Below are 9501 nucleotides of genomic sequence, written 5' to 3'. Positions count from 1 at the left end.
GCTGCACCCGTGCACCGGCGGGCAGCTACTGCTCAGGTGCGTGAGCAGAGCAGAGCGGGACGGAGCCACAAGTGCCGGGGTGATGGAGGTGCAGCATTTCTCCCTCTGGGTGGTACGTGTCCCTGCTACCCCCAGTCCTGCAGCCTGGGCTGCTGCTCGTGCATTTGCAAAAAGTTCAGGCAGTAAATACAGAGTTTTCCAGCAGCAGATCCCATCCCATCACCCGCTTTCCACATCTGGGACGTGGTGCCCTGAGCCATCATCAGCCTCCAGCACAGAGCCAAGGATGAGACAGGCCATGCTCTGGCCAAGCGGCAGCAGGGGCAGCGCCGGGCTGGGACGGGGGACGTGCAGCACCTTGGCAGAGACTTTTCTGCGCCCTGTAAAGCCCCCGGATCCCACTGAACTGCTTGGGAGCTTCTGCCTTGCGAGGACACGGGGCGCTGGTGTTCAGAGCAGCACTCTCTTACCTCTTTAAGAGGCAGCGTGTCTTGGCTGATGCCGAGTTTTTACTGGCGTGCTTAAACTCTGACTAGGAAAAGGAAAACAGGGTCTGGAATGCCAGCCTGGGGACGTTGCTAATCCCGCTCCAACACCTCCTGCTTTCTCTTTCGCAGCTCTGATATTGCCGTTTCGGCACTTTCCATCCCCGGGCGCTCAGCTCCGGCAGCACAGCCAGTGCTGGAAGCTACAGACACTTGGTCTCGCTCGGGATTCAGCCACGCACGCAGGAGATGTGAGGCCTTTCCCTCTGAAATGTAGGCGGATCGGGGCAGAGCTCTGCGGGCATTCCGCGTGCTCCAGGGGACGTTCCCGGAGCTGAACGCCGGTGCCCGGTTAAAGCTGCTCTCGCGGCTCCCAGAGCCGGGGTGAGGTCGGGCGTTGGGAAAAATGCGCTAGACCTTGTTGCTCTGATTTCACATCCTAACTCTGCCCAGTGGAAATTTTGCCCGTCTTGTGAATTCAGCTCACAGCCCGGTCTCCCTTGGCTCCTGGCACAAGCAGCAGCGCTTTCCTCGCCAGAGATTGTGAGGAAGGAACATCCGTGGCATTGAAATGAAGGCGCTGCAGCCAGCCCTTTATCAATGGCGCTGGGGGAGACGCAGCCCACGTGGGTCTTGAGTAACCCGTCGGGACTGTGTCGTTCTAAATGCCTCCTCAAGGGGATTTTTTAAAGCATCCCCAGGTCCATCCACCTCCTAAAGACACCAACGCTCACCAGGGCTGAAACGCAGCCCAGCAGCTGCCCCGAACCCACACACCAACCGGAGCTCCGCGACTCGAGGTAGAAGCTGAAAGGGAACTTACTGCGCTCAGCTGGGTCTTATTCTGTCCCCTGCGCCGGGCACCACCGAGCTCTGCCAGCTGACAGGCAGCTTAAATATTGCCAGAGAATCGGGGTTTGCCAGCGGAGCTGTTAGTGGTGTCACAAGGAATGAGAAGGAATATTTATAGTCAAAGTTAAACTAATTGCCCAGAGTTCATCTCTCGGTCTCCCGTGGTTCTGGTGGGAAGTGTATTATTTTCATTATCAGGGCTCACGGGTCAAACTCCATGGAGTGCCATTCTCTTAAGCAATCTGCACAGCTAGAGAAGGGACAAGGAACAATAAAAAAATCCGTGTCGATGTCCTCTTGAGCTGATACCTGCAACACATTGCTGGCAGCTCGTCCTGCCTCTAACTTTGTTCCTGAGCCTTACAAAGAGCAGGGCTGGGGTTCAACTCATCTCGGAGGTGGTAGGACTCAGAATCGAGCCCCCTCCTAGGACCAGGCTAGAGGTTTTGGCTTCAGCATCATCTGTCTGAAAAACCTGATGAACTCTGACAGCCAATAACACACAGAGAACGATACTGAAGAGGGACCTTCCAGCACAGCGAGAGACCACGGCCAGAGGCAGCTCAGACAGTCCTGAAATCGAGGTGTGCAGAGCCCAGGGCAGCACAGAGAATCCCCATGTCGCAGCGCCGGGCAGGAGATGTGCAGACAGAGCACGGGCACTGCCCTGACCCAAGCCCAGTCCCTGTCCCGAATTGTGCTGTGTGGATCGGCCACGGGCATGTTCTACCGGCGTGTCTGCAGCTCTTGGGTGCAAGTCGGACCAGAGCAGGGCAGCCCCAGGGAACACGGGTCCTGCACCCGCTGTCACCGGCAGCTCGGGTCACAGCTGCTGCTGTGGCCTCTTGGTCGTTTCATGTTGCGTTGAACTGCGCTGCTTTTATCAAGGGTCTTGGGAAACTTACCCGTTCTCTGACAATCTCAGCTGCTGGAATCAGAAGTTCAGCTCTCACTTTCGCGTCTGAGTTTTCTAGATGATTGACAATGGAGGCCAGTCAAATGTGTGAAATAAAAAAAAGGCTCCCCAGAGTCTAGGAAACCAGAAAGCGAAGTAGGAACACCTGGTCCCTGTGTTTATCCCGTTATTTCACACTCAGCTCACAACTCTGATGAACGTAACTAAAGCCCTTTGGATCTTGTGACCGGAGCTGCTTCAATTTTATCTGGTAGAGTTTGGAAAACCCTGATTTTCCTAAACGGTGTTAGAACAAGGTGGATCCTTGAGGGCTTCAAAGGCAGCGGCCGGGTGCCTTGTGCTTCCTCCCAGTCTGTGCCACCTTTCCCTGACTTCCAGCCCTTCCAGCCTGAAGCTGAGACCCTCATTTGTCTCTTCAGCATCTTTCATGGCACCTGGTAAATAATTGCAGATCGTGGCCCTTCAAACCGTTATCGAGATACTTGGAGGGAACGTTCATGCTTGGAGATGCCAGCCTGGTACTGTTTTATCCCAGCCAGTCCACCAGTGGGAGCTGAGATCTTGTCCCCACCATGACCTGACTAAAGCTGCTCAATTCCTCTTCGAGGTCTTTTTTTACCCCATTTCCTACAGGAAAGATAGAAAATCCTTAAATAATCTGAGGTTTAGATTGTAACCTGGGATTTTCAGGGACACCGTTTTGCTATCCTTGTCAGGGGTTGGAAGTGTCACTGCGTGGAGCAGAAGCTGCACCACGGCTGCGTACCCCGCGCTGACCCCAGGCTGCTGCCGGCATTACCGTTTCCTTTCCAAGGATGAGCTTTCCTGAGGACACGATCCCATGACTGAGGCTGACACCGGCACTCTGTTCTCACTGGGCTGTTGAAGGCTGAGAGTGCCCAGCCAGCACACTGGGCTGGGCAAAAATCACCTAAAGTTCACAGTTATGGAGCAAGAGCAAAGCAAGGAGTGTGTGCGGTGAGCGGTGCCTGCTGTGCGTGTCCCGTGCTGCAGAGGAGGCTCTGGGACATCCTTCTGTGGTGGACCATGGGCTGCGGGGGGAGGTCTGAGAGCCATGCTGGGCATCGAGACCCCTGGGGCTCATCGGCCAGGAGGGCTGAAGGACCATCAGGAGGGGTCCGAGCACTCCAAACGCAGGTGCCCGGCCAGAGGCTTCTGCCTGTGACATTTTTGTCAGTGGCTGGTGCTGTGGCCTCCGGGGAGGACCTGGGGCTTGAGCAGGCAGCTGTAAACAAGCTAAACTACAACCAGGAAATCTGATAGGAAGCCGGTCCCTACCTATCCGCCTAGCGTGAAGGGAGATAAATGGCTCTAGGCACATGAACTCACCCTCAGCCAAGAATTCCTTCTCACAGAGAAACAACTCAGTGGCTCATGCCCTCACTAAATATTTTCTCCTGAAAGCTGCAGGAAAAATCCATGCTATTTTAAGAATTTGCTGCTCTCATTGATGATGGGATGTCCTGACTGCCGACACGCAGCAGAGCTGCTCCCAGGCAGGCAGGTACCTGTCCCAGCCCAAAGCCAGTCCTCTCCGGCGGCCGCAGGGGCTGTGTTAGGAAGTGCCGTTGCAGAAGTGCCAGCAGCAGAACTCCTAAGCCCTTCACCCACGGCTGGTGCACCAAGCGATTTCGGAGAGAACGCGGAGGAACGTGCGGTGGGGAGGCAGAAGGCAGTAGCTTTATTTCAGGAATAGCACATAGGCATCGGGAGGAGACTGAGGCGCGAATATCCACAGTCCCGTTATAAATAATATAACCGTATGTCGGAAGTTCTGGTTCTTTGAAAATATTCACATAAAAATACCAAAGGGATCGGAGTTCTAACGAGTGGAAAGTTACAACACGTAGCAAAATCTATGTACAGCATTCTCGCGTTTGTCACAATAGTTTCAAAAGAACCTCCAGTGGTTTCAATATGGAATATGTCTTTAGACATTAAAATAAAAAAGAAAAAAAATCACCTGAATGCAGCGTGCAACATCCAGAAGGGACAGTGGAGCCAGGCGAGCCCCGTCCCCGCCGTGGGACTGAGCCAGACGGGGCTGCACTGCTGTGGACATAACGCTGGAAACTACCTGGCACTTGAAGCTGTCCGAACCGAGAACACTTGTGAAAAGATACTTCACTGTCTGCAGCAGGGTTTAAAAAAATCCTGAAAACCGACGATTTGATGGTCATAAGGTCTCCAACAGATAATGCACCAGTTGGTGATTCTGCGCGCGAGCGGAGGCTGCAGGGAGAGCTCTCGCGCTGCCAATGGTGGGGCGGAAGGTGACCTACGCTAGGGCTTGCTGGAGCGTTTCCACGGGGCAGGGTCTGGGGCGGCTCGCGTTGGAAAGGCAACGGCTGCGCGTTGCCCAGAGTGATGCCTCCCCACGGGAACGCACGGGGGGGTGCTGCTGTGAAGCTCGGGGCACCCTGCGGCCTGGAGGGGATGCTGCTGATAGCCCTTTGGTCCCAGGGGGCAGCTCGGAGGGAGTGAGGTCAACTACATAAGAGAGGGACATTGCTGGAAGGTGGACGTGCACCCTTGAGAGTTCCCTGGGGTATGCAGCGCGGACACAGACCCGTACGGGTCACGCAGAAAAGGGACTCGCCCTCGGGGGGGAATAAAGGAGGGCAGGGCTGGATTTCTCGCTGCTCTCTGGAGGTGGTACTTAGGGCTGCAGAGGACTCAGGTCATCTCTAGGCTACCAGGGGTTCTGTGCTTTCCAAGGAGGCACCAAAATGCTTGGGGGATTGTCTCCTGGTGAGTTCAAACAAGCCTAGTGCTGATGGTGTGAAACTCGGGAGGATTTCAAGCCCTGTCAGTCTCTGCCACACCTCTAAGCAAAGCTGGTGGCTGGGAAGGACTCTGGGCTTCCCTTCCTCTCCAGCACAGGTGGGTAGAACCAGACTGGATCCGTGTCTGGGTTCTGCACAGTCATACTGCTTTCTGTTGACAGTGGCTCGGGTCACCTCCGGTGATCTCTGCTCCAGCGGAGGGGGAGCTCCAGCCCCACAGTGCAGCTCAAAGGCAGAAGGGCTTGGAGAGGGGGTTGAGAGGAGCTCAGCAACGCTGCCTCTCAGGGTCCTGGGGAGCAGGTGCTGGTGGTAGCCCTTGTCCCCTGTTCCATTCTCCGCCTGCCCTGCTCTGGCTCCCAGGGAGTCTGTGGCTGGGCTCTAACCCCGGCCTCGAGACTGGCAGGGACGAGCGGTGCCTGCCCGGGAAAAGCTGCATCCTGCGAGGGCTCACTCCATGCACAGCCATGCTCAGGGACTGGCCGTGGGCACGGTCTCCAGCAACTGCTGGTGCCAGTTCTATGTGCTCTGGAAACATGGGAGAGCGGGGTTTTACCCAGAGGTGTCTGAAACCCTTCACTCAGTAATACCCTGGGAACGGAGGGTGCTAAGAAAGCTGTTGTCAGGAGCAGGGCGGTGTTTACCTCCCCATCCCTGTGCCTCACCCTCACGTCCATCCACCATCACCTGTGGTGCCTTTTCAGTGTCCAAACTGCCCCAACCGCTCGGTCCGCGGTTCTGCTCGGTGGTGGCAGGTGACAGCAGCGTATTTACAACCAAACTCAACAGCAGCAAATTGCACTTTGTTGGCAATAAGTCGTTGCACCTCGCGTTGCTGCGGGGCCGTCACCAGGCAAGGGGGGACGTCATCCGGGGGCTGCGCTGGCTCTCGCCGACCTGCACATCACTGAGCGCCCGCTGCAGGGAGAGAGCACAGAGCAGGGGCTGAGGACGAGGCGAGGGAGGCTGGGGTGGACGGGGAGGTGTTTCAGCGGTGCTGGCCACTACAGACTTAATTCTCGCCCGGCTTCCCGCTGGACAAGGCCTGCCAGTCCTTGCAGCTGCTGTGCGGTGCTCTGACCCAGCCTTTGTTAACGAGAACATCAGATCGTGACAACATCTGCTTCCCGCTCCCTGGGGCTGGTGTTTGGACCGCCAGCCCCCTCCTCAGCCTCCTGCTCCAGCCAGCCGACTTGACATTAGAAAAATGCACTTCACAGGCACTTCTTGTGCTCGCAAGAAGCTCGTCTCGTTCCCGCAGCTCACGCGTGGGTAGAACGCTTCGCCAACACCTAACAGGAGAAGTGCAACTCACCTCAAACTTGCTCATAAATTCTGCAAAAATGCCGAAGAAAGCTTCAGACGTTGTCATTTTTGAGTCCTCCCCGAAGAAGGAGAGCACCTTGCTGAATTCCTCCATGGCCTTGTGCTGCAGCTCATCCAGGGAGCGCATGGCCGGCTGGGCACTCTCCAGGAAGGACTGAGGGAAAGGGCTTAAGGAAGAACAGCCGCGCGGTGGGGATCGCTTCTGCGCATCACACGGCTGGGTTTGATCTTGGGGCTAAGACAGGACCTGCTGCCAACGCCGGCGGCGGCCACCCGCGCAGGGAGCCCGCTGGCCCGCGCAGCTCTCCCTCCCCGCACTGCTCCCGCAGGAAAGACGGCTCAGGAAACCTTCTAGTCTCGTGGCAGGGGGCTTGTGCCACGCAGCGGCACGTGAACCGGTGGTCACCAGAAAAGCCGTCCCCCAGGCTGGCTAAGAGCGTGCGGGGGGTGGAGATCTCCACCGCGCTCTCACCAGGTGCCGAGATGGGCCTTTCTCACCTCCCTGCTGCTTGCCAAGGAGGTGCAGAAACAGCGAAAGGGATTTCCTCGAGGGGACCAAGTCACACCAGTGCTTCACCCCGTTACAGAAGGATACCGTCATCACAACTGCAAACCTGTCCTCTGCAGTAGCCGGCATGTTGTGACAGGCCATCTGTATGTCACTGACGGTGGTGTGCAGGTCCTTCAGGTCAGCCGTCAGTGTTCTCTGGTTCACTGTGTGAGAAGAGAGGAGCCAGCAGCATTAGGAGATGCAGGTCTGGCTCGCTTCCTGCGGCACAGCAAGGGCAACCTGCGTGGTCGGGATGGTTCTGTCTGTCTGTCTGTGTGGCTCTGCGCAACCCGCCCGTGTTGTCCAGGCTGTGATGGACAACCAAGACCTTCCTGCTGGCCTCCGGTGGGTTGCCAGCAGCCGTTGCTGGGTGCTCCGGCCAAGAGACGCCAAGACCCTCCAAAGGAAGGTGCCAAGTGCAGGGAGCACGCAGGACAAGGGGCGATAGCCAGGCTGCCCTCCCTGGCGCTCAGGAGGGGGATGAGCCGTTCACACTCCCGGCTGTTTGGGCAGCCAAGCTCAGCTCTTCTACAGGCGAGGGAGAAGGTGAGCTGCAGCGCGTCAGCAGGGCTCAGGCTCTGTGCTGCGGCTCCACCGCACTGTGGGGTGTACGAGAGCGAAGCTGGGCAGCCCAGGGTGGCGCTTGGTCTGGAACGGGGTGTGAAGTGGCAGGAGCTGGGGCAGCAGGGAGCCCTCAGGGGCAGAAGTGTTCTTTAACAGGCCAGATACAAAGTCCAGCCAGGAAAGCTACAGGTACAAACCTTCCTTGAGTGGAAGTTTACATCTCCAGGTCTGACCTTTCTCCTTTATCATTCCCAAGGGAATTACTCACAAACAGTGGGGGTGGTGTGCAAGGAGAAGGCAGCCCGTGCCCCGCACGTGGCCAGCCTGTTGCGACACCAGCAACACGAGTGGGTGGCTGATAACCCTGGCACCCCTGTGAGCTCTGTGTGCAGCCAAGGGAGCTGCACGATGCTGAGGCAGCACGACGTCCCCGGGAGTGGACTGTGGACTCACGAGGGGTGTTCACACCGTGCCTCGTGTGACCGTGGGCAGCGATTACGCTGGCACCACCCAGGGAGGCTGCACAGCCAGGGCGGGGGCAGGCAGCAGCTGGCTGGAGCAGACCAGCTCCTGGCACTTCTGTGCCTCAACTGCACTTATGAGATATCTCTGAACTCAGGAACCACTTTCTCAAGTCAGAAGGAAGGCTCAAGTCAGGGACAGAGCCTTGTCTAAGCACGCCCATGTGTGGCAGTGTGGGATGGATGGGATTTCCCCTGACACTAAGCTCGTCCCTTCCTAGCCCTGTCCTCTCACTCAGGACCCTCCCTCACTCGTTTGGGCCACCATCCTGCTCATGCCAACGCTGCGCAGCTCGTGCCCCATTCCAGAACTGTACAAATCGGACAGTGCAAGGAGACGCGAGCTTGCAGATGCTTTTGTTCCTTTACCTTTGGCAGCGAGCGGCACTGTAGGAAGATCCTTGGCAAAGCCCAGGAGCTCTGGGAAGTGTTGGCTAAGGGATTTGGCAAGAATGTGCAGGAAGGTGGATTTCCCATCAACGGTCTTGGTGGTGTTCAGCTATGGCAGAGCACAACAAGTAAGGAGACTGCTCTGTGAGGAGCGTGGGCTCTGCCGAGCTCCCCAACACACAGGGCTCCTCTGTTCCAGCCGGCTCACCCCACCTTCATGTGCATGGCAACGCCCAGCCACGCCACGTGGATTAATGTTTAGAAACGGACAGTTAATGTTTAGACAGGATGTTACACCCAGATTAGGGGTGTCGAGGTGCTGAGCAACGTCTCCCTCCCGCAGGCCAGGGCTGTCACCCCAACCCCACCCCTCAGGACCCCCACAGCAACCCACGTGAGAGGAGAGACCTCCATCTTCTGCCACCTCCCAGCCAGAAGAGACTCAGGTCCCAGCACACCAAAGCACCAGACCACCGTTAGGAGCCAGCCCTGCGCATCGCCCCTGCTCTCCCACCAGTCCCCACTCCAGAGCCTTGTACGAGGACAGGCACGATGACCCGGGCACTTGGAGCTCCCAGCACCGGTGCCTCTGCATGGGAACAAGCATACTCCGCCTTACCTCGGTGAGGAAGTTGATTTTGAAGCCGGTTGTTTTGCTGGTCTTGGGCTGCCCGTTGTTCAGGTAGTTTCCCATCGCCAGCACAAACTGCAAAGAGAAACCCTGGTGAGTGACTGGCCAGTGACCTCCAGTACTTATATCCTCCCATCTCCTTTTGTACCCGCTTTTCGGTCACAGAGACCTATTGGCGATGAGGTAGGGGCAGAAGTTAAAAGCCCCCCGCTGTCTACGGGACAGTGGGAGATCACCCTTTTTGTGCTTGGTCTCTTCTGCTAAGGGAACGTGCCTGCGGAGCGTCCTAACAAAACCTTATCAGCTCATTCGGGGGTTAGGCGAGGGGGATGACCACCCGGCAAGGGCAGAATCTCCCCTGGTTCTGTACCCCCTGTCAGGCTGTCACTGTACAGCGTGCAGGGGGGAGGAGGAGGGCTGCAAACATGCCTGCCGGCATGGCAGGCCCACCGGGCGGGCGGC

General features: G+C 57.3%; 1 protein-coding gene across 1 annotated transcript in view; it reads right to left on the bottom strand.

Annotated features, from left to right (window-relative positions):
• Positions 1–5903: 5903 nt before the first annotated feature.
• Positions 5904–9501, bottom strand: part of GRID2IP (glutamate receptor, ionotropic, delta 2 (Grid2) interacting protein) — a gene marked incomplete at its 5' end in the record, with an annotated part of 9233 nt that continues 5635 nt past the window's right edge. The window contains 5 exons of the mRNA XM_010135873.1: positions 5904–5975; positions 6373–6537; positions 6979–7097; positions 8388–8517; positions 9028–9114. Of these exons, the coding sequence (XP_010134175.1) occupies positions 5904–5975; positions 6373–6537; positions 6979–7097; positions 8388–8517; positions 9028–9114 (573 nt within the window). The remainder of the gene's footprint in view (positions 5976–6372; positions 6538–6978; positions 7098–8387; positions 8518–9027; positions 9115–9501) is intronic.

Source organism: Buceros rhinoceros, unplaced genomic scaffold (assembly GCF_000710305.1).
Source record: "Buceros rhinoceros silvestris isolate BGI_N320 unplaced genomic scaffold, ASM71030v1 scaffold7985, whole genome shotgun sequence".
In the NCBI taxonomy this organism is placed as follows: domain Eukaryota; kingdom Metazoa; phylum Chordata; class Aves; order Bucerotiformes; family Bucerotidae; genus Buceros; species Buceros rhinoceros.
This window is presented reverse-complemented; position numbering and strand designations above follow the sequence as displayed.